The 21,811-nt window shown below is 47.6% G+C and overlaps 1 protein-coding gene across 1 annotated transcript in view; it reads left to right on the top strand.

The window, feature by feature from the left end:
* Window positions 1-21,811, top strand: part of IL1RAPL1 (interleukin 1 receptor accessory protein like 1) — a 535,220-nt gene that overhangs the window by 432,626 nt on the left and 80,783 nt on the right. The window contains exon 6 of the mRNA XM_038757289.1: window positions 3,205-3,279. Within this exon, the coding sequence (XP_038613217.1) occupies window positions 3,205-3,279 (75 nt within the window). The remainder of the gene's footprint in view (window positions 1-3,204; window positions 3,280-21,811) is intronic.

Here is a 21,811-nt window from a genome sequence, read left to right as displayed (position 1 = left end):
ATACCATAATTATTATTATTATTCACACTCCGATAAATCAATCAATGGTATTTATTGAGTGCTTGCTGTGTGCAGAGCACTGTACAAAGAGATTGGAAAGAGTATGATATTACAGATTTGGTAGTCACGTTCCCTGCACACAAGAAGTCCAACCTGATTACCTTGCATCTACCCCAGTGCTTAAAACCGTGTTCAGCACATATTAAGTGTTTAACATATACCATTATTATCACTATTATTGTTAATAAAATAAGTGTATATGCACTTACGTACTCTGTTTTCTGACCTCTCCTCCCGCTCCGCTGTCCTCTTCTGGCCTCTCCTCTCCCTCCTACTCCACTCCTTTCTCCTGGACTCCCTTTTCCCTTCTTCTCCCCCTTCATTTTCTGGCCTTTTCTGGTCTCCTGCTCCACCGCTTCCTCGTGGCCTCCCCTCTCCGCCTCCATTTTCTGGCCTCTCCTCTCCCTCCTACTCCACTCCTTTCTCCTGGACTCCCTTTTCCCGTCTTCTCCCCCTTCATTTTCTGGCCTTTTCTGGTCTCCTGCTCCACCGCTTCCTCGTGGCCTCCCCTCTCCGCCTCCATTTTCTGGCCTCTCCTCTCCTGCTCCACCACTTCGTCCAGGCCTCTCCTCGCCGTCCTCCTCCACCTCCCTCTTCTGGCCTACTGGATAGCCACCCAAGAGTTGGCTGACACGGGCTCTGGTTTCGGCTCTGCCTCCAGCCCCCTGTCGGACTTTGGCCCGTTCCTTAACCTCCCCGCGTGTCGGTCTCCCCCTCTGTAAGGATTTGAGCACCGTAGCCAGCTGGGGCTGAGGAAAAGTAGGTGTCAGGTGTCTGGGGACTCACAGAATAAAGGAGAAGCGGTGTGGCCTAGTGGATAGAGCCCGGCCTGGGACTCCAGGACCTGGGTTCTAATCCTGGCTCTTCCACTTGTCTGCTACGTGACCTTCAGTAAGTCAGTTAACTCCTGTGGGCCTCAGTTAGCTCATCTGTAAAATGAGGATTAAGACTGTCAGCCGCATGTGGGACAGGGGCTGTGTCCAACCCAATAAGCTTGTATCTATCCCAGTACTTAGTATGGTGCCTGGCACATAGTAAGCACTTAACAAATACCATATACCGTATATTATTCATCAATCGTATTTATCATCAATCGTATTTATTGAGCGCTTACTATGTGCAGAGCACTGTTCATTATTATTATTCATTCATTATATGTTGCCAACTTGTACTTCCCAAGCGCTTAGTACAGTGCTCTGCACACAATAAGCGCTCAATAAATACAATTGATTGCTTCATTCATTGTCGTATTTATTGAGTGCTTACTGTGTGCAGAGCACTATACTAAGCGCTTGAGAAGTACAAGTTGGCAACATATAGAGACGGTGAGCAATGGGCTCACAGTCTAGAAGGGGAGGACAGACAACAAAACCAAACATTTGTTATGAATAGGATGCCCCTGACACTGGGGTAAGGTGAGTTTTAAATCAGTGAGAGCCTATAATGCCAAGAAATGGGTTGCTTTGAAAAGCCTGGAATGTAAAATAGCATGAGTCTTCTTCACCCAAATGACTGAATCCTCTAGCCTGTAAGCTCACTCTGGGCAGGGAATGTCTACCAACTCTCCTAAGAATTTACTACAGTGCTCTGTACGTAGTAAATGTTCAATAAATGTGATTGATTAGTTTCCATTAGGCCTTGTACCTACCTTGGGAGTCCAAGGTCATGGGTTCTAATCCCGGCTCCACCGCTTATCAGCTGTGAGATTTTGGGCAAGTCACTTAACTTCTCTGGGCCTCAGTTACCTCAACTGTAAAATGGGGATTAAGACTGTGAGCCCCACCCGGGACACTGTTTACCTTGTATCTAACCCAGTGCTTAGAACAGTGCTTGACACATAGTAAGTGCTTAACAAATACCATCATCATTATTATTATTATAACCTACTTACCACCATATCTTAATCTGAAGGCCATGTCAGGACACAGATTAACAAATGAATTAATCAATCATTCGAGTTCTTACCGTGGGCAGGGAGAAGCAGCATGATGTATTGGATGGAGCCTGGGACTGGGAGTTGGAAGATCATGGGTTCATTCATTCTTTTAATCATATTTATTGAGCGCTTACTGTGTGCAGAGCACTGTACTAAGCAACGCATAGTTGGCAACGTATAGAGACGGTCCCTACCCAACAGCGGGCTCACAGTCTAGAAGTCTAATCCCAACTCCACCACTCGTCTGCTGTGTGACATTGAGCAAGTCAGCTTCACTTCTTTGGGCCTCAGTTCCCTCACCTGTAAAATGCTCTATCCGCTAAACTACGCTGACGGCATTTCTCGAGTTCTTCCGATGTGGCTGAGCCCCGTGGTGACCACCGGGGTCGATTACAAGGAGATCAGAGCTGATGCAGTCCCCTCAACCTCTCGGGGCTCACGGTCCAAGATGGAGGGAGAGCAGGGATCCGATCACTGAGGCCTGGAGAGGTCAAGGGACTTGTCCTACGTTAGGCCAGGCCTCTCTCCCCACTCCTCAAGAAGCTCCAGGGGTTTCTCATCCACTTCCACATCCAACAGATACTCCTCACCACTGGCTTTAAAGCCCTCCATTCCCTTGCCCCCTTCCACCTCACCTCGCTACTCTCCTACTCCAAAAACGCCCTCACACTGGGCTTCTCCAATGCCAACCTACTCACTGTACCTTAATCTCGTCCATCTCACCGCTGACCTCTTGCTCGCGACCTGCGTCTACCCTGGAATGTTCTTCCTCCTCATATCTGACAGACAATGACTCTCCCTGCCATTCAAAGCCCACCTCCTCCAAGAGGCCTTCCCCGACAAAGCCCTCATTTCCTCTTCTCCCACTCCCTTCTGCGTCTTCCTGACTTGCTCCCTATATTCATCCCCGCTGCAAGCCCCACAGCACTTCTATCCAGATCTGTCATTTGATTTATTCCTATTAATGCCTTTCTCTCTTTCTAGACCGTAAGCTCATTGTGAGTAGGGAATGTGTCTGTTATATTGTGCTCTCCCAAGGGTTTCATACAGTGCTCTGCACACAGTAAGCATTTAATAAGTACAATTGACCGACTGATTGACTCTCTCGCCATGCTCCGGGGGGGAGGTGTTGGAAGAGCTTTAGGTAAACAGACGACTGTCCAGCGGATCTGTCATCGTAACGGCGAGTCTCTGTTCCTTTCTTCCAGCGCCGCTGACGGACCGGCCCCCGAAGCTCCTGCATCCTCTGGAGAGTAAACTGACCATCCAAGAGATCCAGCTTGGTGAGTTCAGCCGCCGGATGGCCGGTGGCCCAGGGATCCTGGGGTGGGGGGTGCTCGGCCGGACGTGCAGAAGGAGGCCGGCCAATTTTCCGACACGTCTCCATGTGGGAATACCATCTAGGTGGAATGACTGAGCCTTCTGAGGGGCCTAGTGGATTGTGGGCCTCTAGCAGCGGGAGATAATCCGGTGACAACTGACGCCACTCTTGGTGACCAAATTTTCCCTCCTGTTTGCCGTCAATCCACGTGCTCCGGAGCCAGCAGGCAGAAGGGGCTCCGTGGCTCTTTCTCCTTAGGATGTGGCTAGGAGAGGCCCAATCTGACAGCTTGGTCGTGTGCGTTCATTGCCCTCAGGTTTGCGTGAAGCCCGCGAGCTTTCCAGTTCAACTGCGACTGGCGCGATTGTCCGTCCACGGTGTCTCGTTCTAGGGAACGAACCTCTCGGGGCTGTTCCGATTCTCGTTCCCGGTGGGTCTTGGGAGGAGTAGTTGGGGCTGACGTGGATGGAGTGAGGCGGGATTAGCAGGGGTCGCCGAGGCCTGCGAGCTGCACTGAGAGCCCTCCAGATAGAAAGGGATCTAGTACTGACCAATCAATCAATCAATCAATCGTATTTATTGAGCGCTTACTATGTGCAGAGCACTGTACTAAGCACTTGGGAAGTACAAGTTGGCTACATATAGAGACCATTCCTACCCAACAGTGGGCTCACCGTCTAGAAGGGGGAGACAGAGAACAAAGCATATTAACAAAATAAAATAAATAGAACAAATATGTGCGAATAAAATAGAGTAATAAATACGTACAATCATATATACAGGTGCTGTGGGGAGGGGAAGGAGGTAAGGCAGGGGGGATGGGGAGGAGGGAGAATTGTTGTCTGTCAATCAATCGTATTTATTGAGCGCTTGCTGTGAGCAGAGCACTGTACTAAGCACTTGGGAAGTACAAGTTGGCAACATATAGAGACGGTTCCTACCCAACAGTGGGCTCACTGTCTAGAAGGGGGAGACAGAGAACAAAACATATTAACAAAATAAAATAAATAGAACAAATATGTACGAATAAAATAAATAGAGTAATAAATACGTACAATCATATATACAGGTGCTGTGGGGAGGGGAAGGAGGTAAGGCAGGGGGGATGGGGAGGAGGGAGAATTGTTGTCTGTCAATCAATCAATCAGTCGTATTTATTGAGCGCTTACTGTGAGCAGAGCACTGTACTAAGCACTTGGGAAGTACAAGTTGGCAACATATAGAGACGGTTCCTACCTAACAGTGGGCTCACCGTCTAGAAGGGGGAGACAGAGAACAAAACATATTAACAAAATAAAATAAATAGAACAAATATGTACAAATAAAATAGAGTAATAAATACGTACAATCATATATACAGGTGCTGTGGGAAGGGGAAGGAGGTACGGCGGGGGGGATGGGGAGGAGGGAGAATTGTTGTCTGTCAATCAATCAATCAATCATATTTATTGAGCGCTTACTGTGAGCAGAGCACTGTACTAAGCACTTGGGAAGTACAAGTTGGCAACATATAGAGACGGTTCCTACCTAACAGTGGGCTCACCGTCTAGAAGGGGGAGACAGAGAACAAAACATATTAACAAAATAAAATAAATAGAACAAATATGTACAAATAAAATAGAGTAATAAATACGTACAATCATATATACAGGTGCTGTGGGAAGGGGAAGGAGGTACGGCAGGGGGGATGGGGAGGAGGGAGAATTGTTGTCTGTCAATCAATCAATCAATCGTATTTATTGAGCACTTACTGTGAGCAGAGCACTGTACTAAGCACTTGGGAAGTACAAGTTGGCAACATATAGAGACGGTCCCTACCCAACAGTGGGCTCACCGTCTAGAAGGGGGAGACAGAGAACAAAACGTATTAACAAAATAAAATAAATAGAACAAATATGTACGAATAAAATAGAGTAATAAATACGTACAAACATATATACAGGTGCTGTGGGGAGGGGAAGGAGGTAAGGCAGGGGGGGATGGGGAGGAGGGCGAATTGTTGTCTCAATCAATTAATCAATCGTATTTATTGAGCGCTTGCTGTCAGCAGAGCACTGTACTAAGCACTTGGGAAGTACAAGTTGGCAACATATAGAGACGGTTCCTACCCAACAGTGGGCTCACCGTCTAGAAGGGGGAGACAGAGAACAAAACATATTAACAAAATAAAATAAATATGTACGAATAAAATAGAGTAATAAATACGTACAATCATATATACAGGTGCTGTGGGGAGGGGAAGGAGGTAAGGCAGGGGGGATGGGGAGGAGGGAGAATTGTTGTCTGTCAATCAATCAGTCAGGGATGTAATCGCCCTTGCTCATGGGCAGTAGGGTCCCGGCGGGCCTGTGTGGCCCCCGCAGGCCTTGAGGGTGTTCTTTATTACTCTATTTATTTACTTATTTTACTTGTACATATCTATTCTATTGATTTTATTTTGTTAGTATGTTTGGTTTTGTTCTCTGTCTCCCCCTTTTAGACTGTGAGCCCACTGTTGGGTAGGGACTGTCTCTATATGTTGCCAACTTGTACTTCCCAAGCGCTTAGTACAGTGCTCTGCACATAGTAAGCGCTCAATAAATACGATTGATGATGATGAGAGTGATAGGAGCTGGGGAAGGGGCCTGAAGACAGTCCACTGAGAAGGGGGCGGACCCGTGGCCCACATGGGCCACCCCTGAGAACAAGGCCAGAGCCCGGCCCGCCCCCAGGAGTTTGGGGCAAAGTGAGCGGCACATAAATAGCCCTTAAAAATCATCCCATCTCCCCTTTGGACCTGGCTCTCATCCCCACTCTGCCCCTCTGCACCTTGGTCATGCCAGGGGCCAGAGCTGCGGAGCCCCGAAGGGGCCAGGACTCGGGAGCAGGGAATTAACATCCTCCGACTCTTCACCGTCTGCTCAGTCTTCCTCACCGGGCCGAGGGACCCGGAATCCAGCCGGTCAAGCGTGGTGTTTATTGAGCGCTTACTACCGAGAAGATTTCGGTTCCCTTTGGGAAGAAGGTTCTGTATACTCGGGGTCTTACAGAGTTGTCAGGCTCCGTGGAGAATGAATTAGGTTCAGGCAGAACCAGAATTTATCCCGTCCCCGGACAATCAATCAATCAATCAATCGTATTTATTGAGCGCTTACTGTGTGCAGAGCACTGTACTAAGCGCTTGGGAAGTACAAATTGGCAACACATAGAGACAGTCCCTACCCAACAGCGGGCTCACAGTCTAAAAGGGGGAGACAGAGAACAGAACCAAACATACCAACGAAATAAAATAAATAGGATAGAAATGTACAAGCAAAATAAATAAATAAATAAATAAATAGAGTAATAAATATGTACAACCATATATACATATATACAGGTGCTGTGGGGAAGGGAAGGAGGTAAGATGGGGGGATGGAGAGGGGGACGAGGGGGAGAGGAAGACATCAGGTTTGATGTCCCTTCCCCACAGGTTTCCCTTCCCCACAGCGCCTGTATATATGTATATATGTTTGTACATATTTATTACTCTATTTATTTATTTATTTATTTTACTTGTACATATCTATTCTATTGATTTTATTTCGTTAGTATGTTTGATTTTGTTCTCTGTCTCCCCCTTTTAGACTGTGAGCCCACTGTTGGGTAGGGACTGTCTCTATATGTTGCCAATTTGTACTTCCCAAGCGCTTAGTGCAGTGCTCTGCACATAGTAAGCACTCGATAAATACGATTGATGATGATGATACCCTATCACCCAAAGCGTAATTGAGATACTTAGTCAACGTGGCTATATATTAAAATAAACAGAGGCATTAGAGGAGCAGCGTGGCTCAGTGGAAAGAGCGCGGGCTTTGGAGTCAGAGGTCATGCGTTCGAATCCTGACTCCCCCCCATGTCTGCTGTGTGGCCTTGGGCAAGTCACTTAACTTCTCTGAGCCTCAGTTACCTCATCTGTAAAATGGGGATTAAGACTGTGAGCCCCACATGGGACACCTTGATCACCTTGTAACCCCCCCCAGCGCTTAGAACAGTGCTCTGCACATAGTAAGCGCTTAACAAATGCCATTATTATTATTATTATTACTATGTGTGGAGCACTGTACTAAGCATTTGGATAAAGCACGCGCCTGGGAGTCAGAAGGACCCGAGTTCTAATCCCAGCCCTGCCACTTGTCTGGTGTGTGACCTTGGTCAAGTCACTTCATCATCATCGTCATCATCAATCGTATTTATTGAGTGCTTACTGTGTGCAAAGCACCGTACTGTGTGCAAAGCACCGTACTAAGCACTTGGGAAGTACAAATTGGCAACATACAGAGACATACATACAGAGACAAACATACAGAGACTTCACTTCTCTGGGCCTCAGTTCCCTCCTCTGTCAAATGGGGGTTAAGGCTGTGAGCTGCATGTGGGACAGGGACTGTGACCTCAACGCTTTTAGAACAGTGCCTAGCAGATAGTAAGCACTTAACAAATAACACAATACCACAATAATAATAATAATTACAGGCATATTCCTTTCCCATAACGAACTTACAGGCTAGAGGGGGAGACATCTGCCTGACGAGTTTGCTCTCCGAGGACCTTGGGAAGCAGCGTGGCTTAGTGGAAAGAGCATCCAGCCAATCAGTGGTATTTACTGAGCGCTTATTGTGTGTAGGGCACTGTACTAAGTGCCTGGGAGGGCACAGTACAAGAGAATTGCAGGCACATTCCCTGCCTATAATGAGCTTAGAGTCTAGAGGGAGGGACATCTTTCTTACCTGTTTGCTCCCTGAAGACCTTGGAAGCACTGAGGCCTAGGGGAAAGAGCCCGGTCCTGGGTTCTAATCCCGGCTCCGCCACTTATCTGCTGTGTGACTTGGGGCAAGTCACTTCACTTCTCTATGCCTCAGTTTCCTCATCTGGAAAATGGGAATGAAGACTGTGAGCCCCTCATGGGACAGGGGCTGTGTCCAACCTGATGACCTTGTATCAACCCCAGCACATAGAACATAATAAACACTTAACAAATACGATAAAAAACAAAACAAGCCTACAGTCAGGAGGCAAACTTACAGTCTAGAGGTTCAGCGCAGGAACCTGGCCACAAAAGAAAGGGTCGGGAACTGGGGGAGACGGAATGGAGGGGGGGGATATATCCGACAGTCAGTTCAGTGACCAGTCCGCATTTCCCAGTGAAATGTTCCTGCTTTTCCGGAGAAACGCTTGGGCCCGAAGTGAGTTGGAATGGTTCTCTGGCAGCCCGCTGGTCCATTTTGGACCCATCCGGCCCTCGAGTGTTTACGCTCACTTTGATGTCACCCGCCACCCATTCTAACTGACGGATGAAATCTGTTCTATTGACTTGACGTGACAGCATAATTGTGGAAAACCCGGAAGATAATAGCTACCCGGTGTCTCTTTTCTCTAAGTACGGGATGAATCAGCTGAGAATCTACCTCCCACACGTTTAATGAAGCAGAAGGAGTAGTTCGTCAAGTAGTTGGTTAAGGAAATAAAAAGAGTCATTTTCCCCACCAGAGGTAGCTGAGGATGAACAAGTATAAAATCCTAAATTTCATCCCGGTGCTGGAAGTTTTGACCCTGTATTCTGCAGGTGTAATATCAGCTCGTCTCTTATCCGGGACATTCCGGGAAATACCCGATTCGAGGCTTTGGGCTGAAGCGAAGAGCCCAAGCACAACAGAGATGAGGAGACCACAGGGTGGTCTCCGGGAGAGAGCACGAATCAGGGAATAAGGTAACCCGGCTCCTAATCCCACTACCGCCACTTTCCCGCTGGGTGACCTCGGGAGAGTCGCTTTACCTCTCTGAGCCTGTGTGCTCATCTGCAAACGCGGGGTCAAAATGTCTGTTCTCCCCGGCTTCGACTGTGAATCTCGGTGGATCTCTGCCCAACCTCAGGCAGCAGCTTGGGTCCCTGCTGCCTGCTGGGAAAGATGGGCTTATGATCCAGGGTTTACAACGGGAAAAGTAGGGATTATCATCATCATCATCATCAATCGTATTTATTGAGCGCTTACTGTGTGCAGAGCACTGTACTAAGCACTTGGGAAGTACAAATTGGCAACATATAGAGACAGTCCCTACCCAACAGTGGGATTAGGGAGAGAACCTGGCTAGGAGGAGCCCAGGATTGTGGGTCTGCCATAAAGTGTGTCTAGATACTTGGCCTGGGCTAATGCCATTCCAAGTACGGAAGCCAGAGCCTCCATCCCGGCCGACAGCCAAGGCCGAGGGGAAAGAGCCCGGGCTTTGGAGTCAGAGGTCGTGGGTTCAAATCCTGGCTCCGCTACTTGTCAGCTGTGTGACTTTGGGCAAGTCACTTCGCTTCTCTGCGCCTCAGTTCCCTCATCTGTAAAATGGGGATGAAGACTGTGAGCCCCCCCGTGGGACAACCTGATCACCTTGTAACCTCCCCAGCGCTTTGAACAGTGCTTCGCACACAGTATTTATTTTATTTTGTTAGTAGGTTTGGTTTTGTTCTCTGTCTCCCCCTTTTAGACTATGAGCCCACTGTTGGGTAGGGACTGTCTCTATATGTTGCCAATTTGTACTTCCCAAGCGCTTAGTACAGTGCTCTGCACATAGTAAGCTCTCAATAAATACGATTGATGATGATGATGATGATAGTAAGCGCTTAATAAATGCCATCATTCTTATTATTATCTCCCCAATTCCGGCCCTGCCCCCCATCCCAACCATTCAGGCCTCCACACTTTCCACTTTCGGTGGGGCGGGGTAGGGACTGTGGCCAACCTAATTACCCGGCACCCGGCACAGCGCTCAGCACAGTGCTGTGCACGTAGGAGGCGGCCAGGAAAAGCCACCCTCATTTTAGCTGATGGAAGACTCTGAAACTTGTGTTGGAAGTTGAGGGGGAAGGGGCAGGTGGAGCACTGGATCAAGGATATGGCCCAATCCCTGGAAACCGCCGATATCGGCCCGGAGATGAAGGGAAAGAATAAGCGACCGCAAAGGCGAGTCACCTGCTCTGAGGAAAATCAGAGAGACTTAATGACAATATTGATCCAGAGCTCACTATGTTCCAAACCCTGTGCTACACGCTGCGGTGGACCCAAGACCTCGAGAAGCACCGTGGCCTACTGGTACTTTCCCAAGCGCTTAGTACAGTGCTCCGCACACCGTAAGAGCTTGATAAATACGACCGAACGGATTAATGTTAGAGCGTTGGCCTGGGAGTCCTAAGAACCTGGGTTCTAATCCTGCCTCTGCCACCTGCCTGCTGTGTGACCTTGGGCAAGTCACTTCTCTGGGCCTCAGTTACCTCATTTGTAAATTGGGGATAAAGATTGAGCACCCCATGTGGGACCGAGACTGTGCCCAACCTGATTAGCTTGGATTTACCTTAGCAATTAGTACAGTGCCTGATACATCGGAATGATAGTAATACAAATACTATTCATTCACTCATTCAATCGTATTTATTGAGCGCTTACTGTGTGCAGAGCACTGTACTAAGTGCTTGGGAAATACAAGTTGGCAACATATAGAGACGGTCCCTACCCGACAGCGGGCTCACAGTCTGGAAGGGGAAGACAGACAACACAACAAAACATATTAACAAAATAAAATAAATAGAATAAATAGGTACAAATATAATAGGGTAAAAAATATGTACAAACAGATATACATCTAAAAGGATAATCACTCGGGATGCAAATGGTAACCGCAGCTCCTTATCCGTGCTCTTAAGAGTGGCATTTATGGACACTTAATTCAACCAACACAGGCTTGTCTTGGGTGGTTATTCTCAGATTGTCCCTTGGGATTTTTTCCTCAATGTATTTTATTTTTAATGGTATTTGTTAAGCGCTTACTATGTGCCATCACCATTTTAAGTACTGGGGTAGATAGATACAAGCTAATCTGGTTGGACAAAATTAATGTTCCTCATAGGGCTCACATTATTAATCCCTATTTAACAAATGAGGTAACAGGCAGAGAGAATGATAATAATAATAATAATTATTATTATTATTTGTTATGTGCTTGCTATGTGAGAAGCAGCGTGGCTCAGTGGAAAGAGCCTGGGCTTTGGAGTCAGAGGTCATGGGTTCGAATTCTGGCTCCGCCACATGTCTGCTGTGTGACCTTGGGCAAGTCACTTAACTTCTCTGAGCCTCAGTTATCTCATCTGTAAAATGGGGATTAAGACTGTGAGCCCCACGTGGGACAACTTGATCACCTTGTATCCACGCCCCAGCGCTTAGAACAGTGCTCTGCACATAGTAAGCGCTTAACAAATGCCATCATTATTGTTATTATTATTATGTGCCAGCCACTGTGCTAAGCGCTGGGGTGGATACAAGCAAAAAGGGTTGGGCACAGGCCCTGTCCTACGTGGGGCTCGCAGTCTCCATCCCCATTTTCCAGATGAGGTAACTGAGGCACAGAGAAGTGAAGTGGCTTGCCCGAGGCCACACAGCGGACAAGTAGTGACTTTCCCAAGATCACAAAGCAGACCGGCGATGGAGGCGGGATTGGAACCCAAGCCCTTCTGACTCCCCATCCTGTGCTCTACCTAGTCCTAACTACTAACTATTAAGAACTAGAGAAGCAGCGTGGCACAGTGGAAAGAGCACGGGCTTTGGAGTCCGAGGTCATGGGTTCAAATCCCGGCTCTGCCAATTGTCAGCTGTGTGACTCCGGGCAAGTCACTTCTCTGTGCCTCAGTTACCTCATCTGGAAAATGGGGATTAAGACTGTGAGCCCCCCGTGGGACAACCTGATCACCTTGTAACCTCCGCAGGGCTTAGAACAGTGCTTTGCACGTAGTAAGCCCTTAATAAATGCCATTATCATCATCGTTATCAACTACTCTACTTCTCCTAACAGAAGCATACCGTGAGATAGTTCTGGAAAACAATCCCATAAGCAGCTACTCAGTCGGGATTTACTTCCCAAGCGCTTAGTACAGTGCTCTGCACACAGTAAGCACTCAATAAATATGATTGATTGATTGATTGATTTAAAGTGGAAAGGAAGTACGGGGCCAAAGAACTGAACCACGGACTTTCATTTTTAAAAAATTCAGGTGTTGCCATTTACAACTTACCATTCGGTGTGATGCAGCGGTTCCCCAGACAGCGTCACAGGCACGAAAAATTCAACCGTCCTGTGGCGAGTGACTCCCTACTGCCTAGAAAGAAACCGATGGGAAAAGTTAGAAACATTTTTATAATTTGGGAACCGTGATGGCGGGCAATAATAATCATCGTATTGGTTAAGCACTTACTGTGTGCCAAGCACTTGGTCTAAGCGCTGGGGTGGATACAAATTAATTAGGTCAGACACGGTCCCTGCCCCTGTTGGGGCTCACACTCTTATGAGAAACAGCATGTTTCTCATAGTGGCTAAAGCACGCACCTAGGAGACAGAAGGTCATGGGTTCCAATCCCGCTCCACCATTTGTCTGCTGCCAAGTGTGGACTGGATTGCAATAATAATAATAATAATGGCATTTATTAAGAGCTTACTATATGCAAAGCACTGTTCTAAGCGCTGGGGAGGTTACAAGGCAATCAGGTTGTCCCACAGGGGGCTCACAGTCTTAATCCCCATTTTACAGATGAGGTAACTGCGGCACAGAGAAGTGAAGTGACTTGCCCAAAGTCACACAGCTGACGGCACAGCTGGGATTTGAACCCATGACCTCTGACTCCAAAACCCGGGCTCTTTCCACTGAGCCACGCTGGTTGTAGTAATGGGGCAGCGAGGTGAGGCAGGAGGGATAATAATAATAATAATGGCATTTGTTAAGCACTTACTATGTGCAAAGCACTGTTCTAAGCGCTGGGGGGATGCAAGATGAGCAGGTTGGCCCACGCGGGGTTCACAGTCTTCATCCCCATTTTACAGATGAGGTCACTGAGGCTCAGAGAAGTTAAGTGACTTGCCCAAGGTCACACAGCAGACACGTGGTGGAGCCGGGATTCGAACCCATTTTACAGATGAGGGAACTGAGGCCCAGAGGAAGTGGGAAGTGACTTGCCCAAAGTCAGGCAGCTGACAGTTGGCGGAGCCGGGATTTGAACCCATGACCTCTGACTCCAAAGCCCGGGCTCTTTCCACTGAGCCACGCTGCTTCTCCCTGAGTAGGAGGTAGGAGGATGAGTGACAGCTGGGAAACCAAACAGCCGCCAGACAGCTGAAATCGGGGAAGATGAAAACAAGATTGACGGGGACGCTTTTGAAAGATTTTTCTGTTGATTTTTATGGTGTTTAAGTACTTACTATGTGCCCGGAACTGTTCTAAGAGCCGGGGGAGATGTGAGGTAATCAGGTGGGACGCAGTCCCTGTCCCGCATGGGGCTCACGATCTTAATCCCCATTTTACGGATGAGGGAACTAAGGCCCAGAGCAATGAAGTGACTTGCCCAAGGTCACCCAGCCAACAAGTTAGAGAAGCAGCGTGGCTCAGTGGAAAAGAGCCCGGGCTTTGGAGTCAGAGGTCATGGGTTCAAATCCCGGTTCCGCCAATTGTCAGCTGCGTGACTTTGGGCAAGTCACTTCTCACGCCCTCTGGGCCTCAGTTCCCTCATCTGTAAAATGGGGATTAAGACTGTGAGCCCCCCGTGGGACAACCTGATCACCCTGTAACCTCCCCAGCGCTTAGAACAGTGCTTTGCACATAGTAAGCGCTTAATAAATGCCATCATTATTATAAGCGCTTAGTACAGTGCTCTGCACATAGTAAGCGCTCAATAAATACGACTGATGATGATGATAAGTGGCAGACACCAGCCGACAAGTGGGGAAAGTGAAAAGGGAGTCTGACAAGCCACATCCAGAGCACGGTGGCTTAGTGAGTAGAGCACGGGCCTGGGAGTTAGAAGGTCATGGGTTCTAATCCCGCTCTGCCATTTGTCTGCTGTGTGACCTTAGGCAGGCCACTTCACCTCTCTGGGCCTCAGTTACCTCATCTGTAAAATGGAGATTGAGACTGTGAGCCCCACGTGGGACAGGGACTGTGTCCAACCCGATCTGCTTTTATCCACTCGGGTGCTTAGTACAGTGCCTGTCACCTAGTAAGCACTTAACAGATACCTTAATGAATTCCACATGGCAGACCCAACAGAGCACCCTCATGATGCAGTGCAGGCCTGGTCAACAGTACAGTGCCTGGAACATATTAAGCACCTAAAAAATACCACAGTTATTATTACGACCAAACCACAAGCCGTGTGAGAGGCTCAGCCCAGAGAAGGGAATACTGCACGGAACTAAATCATCATCTTCTAGTCAACGTGTGCGGAAAAAAGATCCAGGCTAGGGATTGAGGTGAAATGGGCACAAGCAATAGCTTGATTTAGTCACCTAATCATATATATGGCACGTTCTTTGTGTGCAGAGCACTGTACTAAGCGCTTGGGAGAGTACCACAGAACAATATAACAGACACATTCCCTGGCCACAACGAGTTTACAGTTTAGAAGGGGAGACAAATAGTAATATAAATCAATAAAGGACAGATATGGACATAACTATTGTGGGGCTGGGACCGTGTCCAACCCAATTACCTGTATCTACCCCAGCGTTTAGGACGGCGCTTGGCATGTAGTGAGCGTTGAACAAATATCACTATCATTATCATTATTATAAAGTGCTGCAATGGATGGGGATCTGCCCTCCTCAGGGGGAAGATTTGGGAAGACTTGATGGAGTGGGATTTGTACTAATAAAAGGGAAGTGATTGTTGGGTGGGGGGATCTGAGTGGGAGAAGAGGAAAGTGGGACTTAGCCAGGGAAGGTCTCTTGGAGGTGATGTGCCTTCAGTGAGGCTTTGAAGGAGGAGAGAGTGATAGTCTTCATCATCATCAACCGTCAGTTGTATTTATTGAGCGCTTACTGTGTACTAAGCGCTTGGGAAGTACAAGTTGGCAACATCTAGAGACAGTCCCTACCCAACAGTGGGCTCACAGTCTAAAAGGGGGAGACGGAGAACAAAACCAAACATACTCACAAAATAAAATAAATAGAATAGATGTGTACAAGTAAAATAAATAAATAGAGTAACAAATATGAAGGGGGAGCCCGCTTCAGGACAGAGGCAGGACGTGGGCGAGAGGTCGGCGGTGAGATAGATGAGATGGAGGTCCAGCGAGAAGGTTGGCATTAGAGGAGCCAAGCGTGGACTGGGGTGCAGTAGAGGGGTAGCGAGGCGAGGTAGGAGTGGGCAGGGTAATTGAGTACTTTGAATCCGACGGTGAGGAGTTTCTGTTTGATGCATGGTTGCAGGGGCAGCCACTGGAAGTTCTTGAGGAGCGGGGAAACGTGGCCCGAATGTTTTAGTAGAAAAATGATCCGGGCGGCAGACTGAAGTATGGACTGGGGTGGGGAGAGATGGGAAGAAGAGCCTTCTGGCCTCCGGGGAGATCCATCTCTGGACCGGATGGAAAAGGGAGAATTTGGAATTGCCTCCCGTGAAGGTGGTTCAAAGTCTGGCAGAAGACCCTCACGATGGTGTGGGTAGATTTCACCTGGGCAAAGTGAGAGGCTTGCCCACCATCACCAACCAGATGATGTTTCCTCCGGCGGTGGAAGGAATTGGAGAGAAATGAGAAAAAGAAAGACAAATGTTGACAATTACCGAAATGGCTGATGTGATCGCCCCTTAAAATGATATTTCCACAGCTAGACTTGGAGTCAAACCAGACAGGAAAGGCTGATTGATCACTATCGTATGCTTTCAGTCCTAATGTTTGGGAATTTTATCCCCAGATAAACTGTAAATAGCCGCAAGACTTTGTCTTAAACAGCTTCGGTACTTTTTGTCAAAATTTTCTCCTCTACTCAGGGTAAATGCATGTCCCCTAAAGTATAATTTGGGAAACTTCAATTTTTTTTTTTCTAAGAAAACTTTCAGACGCTTTCATCTTGGGAGAAATGTATTTTAACCACCCCCTTAATCAACAGCAGCTAGTCATCATCTACAAATAGTAAATGTTACCAGGGAAATCAGAAATCTGCTGCTTAGATGGACTGTATTCCTAGTAACAATCAGAAAGCCACTGGTTGGGCAGATTTGGGAATAGACGAGGAGCTCACGGAACTGAGAGGTCAAGTCTGGGAGATGACGGACAGGCAGCTACAGCACCAGAGGGTCACCTCCGACCTGGGAGGGAATGGTGTCGGCAAAGCCTTCTAATCCCGATTCCGCCGCTCGTCTGCTGTGTGACCCTGGGCAAGTTGCTTCACTTCTCTGTGCCTCAGTTCCTCCTGTCAGCGCTGACGGACAGGCAGCTACGGCACCAGAGGGTCACCTCCGACCTGGGAGGGAATGGTGTCGGCAAAGCCTTCTAATCCCGATTCCGCCACTCCTCTGCTGTATGACCCTGGGCAAGTTGCTTCACTTCTCTGTGCCTCAGTTCCCTCATCCGGAAAATGGGGATTCATTCGTTCAATCAGTCGTATTTATTAAGCGCGTACTGGGTGCAGAGCACTCTGCTAAGCACTTGGGAAAGTACAGTGCAACAATAGCAACAATCCCTGCCCACAGTGAAACTGTGAGCCTGATGTGGGCGTTGTCAGCAGGGCATATGCCTGTTGATTGTTCTGTTGTCATCATCAGTCGTATTTATTGAGCGCTTACTGTGTGCAGAGCACTGTACTAAGCGCTTGGGAAGTACACGTTGGCAACATATAGAGACAGTCCCTACCGAATAGTGGGCTCACAGTCTAAAAGGGGGAGGCAGAGAACAAAACCAAACATACTAACAAAATAAAATAAATAAAATTGATATGCACAAGTAAAATAAATAAATAAATAGAGTAATAACTATGTACAAATATATATACATATATACAGGTGCTGTGGGGAAGGGAAGGAGGTAAGATGGGGGATGGAGAGGGGGGTGAGGGGGAGAGGAAGGAAGGGGCTCAGTCTGGGAAGGCCTCCTGGAGGAGGTGAGCTCTCAGTAGGGCCTTGAAGGGCCCTATTGTCCTTCCCTAATGCTTAGTACAGTGCTCTACACACATTAAGCGCTCAATAAATATGAATGAATGAATGAATGGCAGGGACCATGTCCAACCCAATTACCTGTATCTACCCCAGGGCTTAGGACAGCGCTTGGCGCGTAGTAAGCGTTGAACAAATATCACTGTCATTATTATTGTTATTATCATTATAAAGTGCTGAAATGGATGGGGATCTGCCCTCCTCGGGGGAAGATTTGGGAAGACTTGTCTTGATGGAGTGGGATTTGTACTAATAAAAGGGAAGTGATTGTTGGGCAAGTGCTTAGTACAGTGCTCTGCACAAAGTAAGCGCTCAATAAATACAATTGAATGAATGAATGGGGGGGGGGGTTGCCTGCCAGATGGGGTCACAACAGGGGAAGCCTACATGTGCGTCAACAGCAGAAAACTTCGAGTTTCGTGACTGGACGCCGAGTTTCTGCGGTCGGTTCCTCATCCCGGTTGGGATCCGAGGAGGTCGGAGGACTGCAGTAGTAGGAGCTAGGCTGAGTGGAAAAGAGCAGGGGCTTGGGAGTCAAAGGATCTGGGTTCTAATCCTGTCTCTGCCACTCGTGTGCTTTCTGACCTTGGGCAATGCACTTCACTTCTCTGCGCCTCAATTCCCTCATCTGCAAAATGGGATGCGATACCTGGTCTTCCTCCTACTTAGATCTCTGACCTTGGGCAATGCACTTCACTTCTCTGCGCCTCAGTTCCCTCATGTGCAAAATGGGATGTGATACCTGGTCTTCCTCCTACTTAGACCTTGGGTCCCGTGTGTGACCTGACTATGTTGTATCTACCCCCAGCACTTATTACAGTGCTTGGCACATAGTACAGTGCTTGGCACGTAGGAAGCTATTCACAGAATGGGGAGGCAGTACCTGTTATTCCTTCTACTAAGACTGTGAGCCCTGTATGAGACCTGAATATCTTGACTCTGTCCCAACACTTAGTACAGTGCTTGGCACATAGTAAGCACCTCGTGCCTCTTTAAAGAATGGTCAGAACTCAGGACAGTTGAAGCAAGGATGTCAGAAGAGAAGCATCTAAGTCCAAAATCTCTTGCATTTCAGGTAAAGAGCCTGGGTCCTGCTTCTATTGCACCCTCTCAAGGGCTCAGCATTTTGCACCCAAGAGGCGCTCAGTAAATATCACTGACTGGTCAAAGGCTGAGATATTTAAAGGATAAACAGAGAAATAAAATGTAGGTGCACCGTGGCCTGGTGGATAGAGTGAGGACCTGTGTTCTTATCCCAGCTCTGCTACTTGTTTGGCGTGTGACCTTGGGCAAGTCATTCAACTTCTTTGTGCCTCAGTGCCCTCATCTGTAAAATGGGGATTAAGAGTTTGAGCCCCATGTAGGAAAGGGACTGTGTCCAAACTGATTATCTTGTATCTAATACCACTGCTTAGTACAGTGCCTGGTACATGATGTGTACCACTAAAAAATGAATGTGTACAATTAAAATAAATCAAGGGCCAAGGACGGTGAATGACTCCAGTGTAGCCGTTGGATGTACGGACGGGACTTGGGAAGGTTTTGTGGGAAAAGATTCCCTTCCGATACTTATAGTTCACAATGGCCCAAAATCGCTTATGAGAGATAAGTGATGGAAGGAGGTTTTCCTTGAGCAGAAGCTGCCAAGCTCAAGAAAGGCTCAAAATTTTTTCCTCTGACCTTCAGCTATGAGAAGCAATAAATCAATCGTATTTATTGAGCGCTTACTTTGTGCAGAGCACTGTACTAAGCGCTTGGGAAGTACAAGTTGGCAACATATAGAGACAGTCCCTGCCCAACAGTGGGCTCACAGTCTAAAAGAGGGAGACAGAGAAGAAAACCAAACATACTAACAAAATAAAATTAATAGAATAGATATGTACAAGTAAAATAAATAAATGAGTAATAAGTACAAACAATATTTTGAAGCAGACAATATGAGGACAAGCTTAGTGTCAGGAGGAGTCTTTGGAGATGTGAAGCTGTTGGTATTTGCTCTGCGTGTGTCAGGGAACACAAGATCAATCCTCAACAGCTGGAGAGGCAAAAGACGGTTTCCTTTTCGTTCCCGACATTGTAAGCACAGATGAGTGAGGTAGTCGCGCTGGATTTTCTCCTGCTTTTTCTCGTTTGTTGCCCAAAAAGTACAGAGGACTGGTGAAGCAATCTCTAGCCTAGAGACACTAACTGGAAGAAATGGGTGGCAGGCCGGTGGTGATTAATTTACTCTAGACTGTAAGATCCTTGTGGGCAGGGAATGTGTGGACCAACTCTGTCGAATCATACTCTCTTAAGCGCTCAGTAGGGTGGTCGGCACACAGGAAGCGCTCAATAAATGTCATCGATTGCTGGACAGTGGAAACCACATAGAGAAATTAAACCCTTGGAGGAAGATAAATTGGAATATAGGGCAAAAACCTATCAAAGCAGCATGGTCAGGTGGAAAGAGCACAGAGCTGGAAGTGAGGGAACATGGCTTCTAATCCTGAATCTGCCAGTTGCCTGCCGAGTGACCCTTGTATAAGTCACTTAACTTCTGTGAGACTCAGTTTCCACATTTGTAAATTGGGCGTACAAAATACATATTCTCCCCCCTACTTAGACGGTGAGTATATATAGTAAGTGTTTAACGAATGCCACATATAGTATTGACATGTAGTAAGTGTTAACAAATACCACAAATAATAATTGGGAAAGAATGTCTATCGGTGAGATCTGTATTTGTAAAGTGTGGCCACTCACCAGATCAGGAGAATATGCTCTGCGTTGGCATTAGGAGGTGATTCTGCCAGCGATGTAACAATATGTTTGTGCCAACGAGTCTAGCCGTGGTCTCCCACTGGAGAATAATGATAATAATAATAATTATCCTGGTACTTCATTCAGTCGCATTTATTGAGTGCTTACTGTGTGCAGAGCACTGTACTAAGCACTTGCGAAGTGCTTACTATGTGCCAAGCACTGTTCTAAGCATTGGGATAAATACAAGTTAGGTTGGACCCAGTCCCTGTCCCACATGGGCCTCCCACTCTTATTCCCATTGTACAGATGAGGGAACTGAGGCCCAGAGACGTGAAGCTACTCGCCCAAGGGCACCCAGCAGATAAGTGGTGGAAAGGGGATTATAACCCACGACTTTCTAGCTTCCAGGCCCAGGCTCTATCTATGAAGCCATGCCGCTTCTCACGCCATCCTCTGTGGGTCAGGGTTTTTGAGCTGATGGATGCTTGGTGGAGTCCTGCCCATTTTCTCTTGTCTGCCGTGAAACCAATCGATAAACGTTCTGAACCTGAAAACTTCAGCACCGTTCAGAACCGTCAGCCCGGCCCTCGGTTAGGATTGCTCTTCCATTAGAGGCTCGGGTGAAAGGGCTTTTCTTTCCTCCAAACCTACAGCTTTTCCTAAGCGCTCAATGAATACCACTGATTGATGGCCGTGTACCCAGCCGGCTGTGAAAATAGCTGTCACACAGATCCCTAGTCTGGCGGGAGGGCCTGCGATAAGCCCGTCAGTTCAAGCAGGAGAAACGTGCTCAAGGCTCCCGCGTGACGTGTGCTCACCGTGTACTCTGTTCACGGACAGATTATTCAGCTGGCCTGACCGATAATAATAATAGTAATGATAATAATTATTATTTGTATAGGAGCATGTCCTAGAGAATAGAGCACAGGCTTGGGAGTCAGAAGAACCTGGTCTAATCCCGGCTCCCTCACTCGTCTGCTGTGGGACACTGGGCAAGTCGCTTCACTTGTCTGGGCCTACGTTCCCTTATCTGTAAAATAGGGATTAAGGCTCTGAGCCCCATGTAGGACGTGGATTCTGTCCAACTTGATGAGCTTGAATCTACCCCAGTGCTTAGAAGAGTGCCTGGAACATAGTAAGCACATAACTAGTTCCATTAAAAATAATAATGATAATAATGATGGCATTTAAGTGCTTTCTATGTGTCGAGCACTGTGCTAAATTCTAGGGTAGAAACAGGATGATCTTGTTGGACACAGTCCCTGTCCCACGTGAAGCTCGGTCTTAACCCCCATTTTACAGATGAAGGAACTGAGATCCAGAGAAGAGAAGTGACTTGCCTGAGGTCAGCAGACAAGGGGTGGAGCCGGGATTAGAACCCAGGTCCTTCTGACTCCTAGGCCCGGGCTCTATCCACTAGGCAACACTGCCCAGGGCCCCAATCTCACAACCACTTGGTCAGCTGGTGGAGGCCTGACTGACACGTGATCTTTTCCATCCCTTGGCCTGGAGCAGAGGGGTGGGAATCCATTCAATAGTTCCAGGTCCAAATGGGCCCAGACGAGCTCCTTTGTCAGCTCCCTCTTGACTGTAAGCTCGTTGTGGGCAGGGAATGTCTGTTTTTTATTGTATTGTACTCTCCCAAGTGCTTAGTACGGTGCTCTGCACATAGTAAGCGATCAGTAAATGCCATTGACTTCCTGACTGACCTAAAGGTGATTCACCGCTGAAGTGGAAACCTTCCGGTCAAGGGCGACGCTCGTCTTTCCGACCTGCTCGGCTC

The sequence above is a fragment of the Tachyglossus aculeatus genome, chromosome 15 (assembly GCF_015852505.1).
Source record: "Tachyglossus aculeatus isolate mTacAcu1 chromosome 15, mTacAcu1.pri, whole genome shotgun sequence".
Lineage (NCBI taxonomy): Eukaryota > Metazoa > Chordata > Mammalia > Monotremata > Tachyglossidae > Tachyglossus > Tachyglossus aculeatus.
This window is presented reverse-complemented; position numbering and strand designations above follow the sequence as displayed.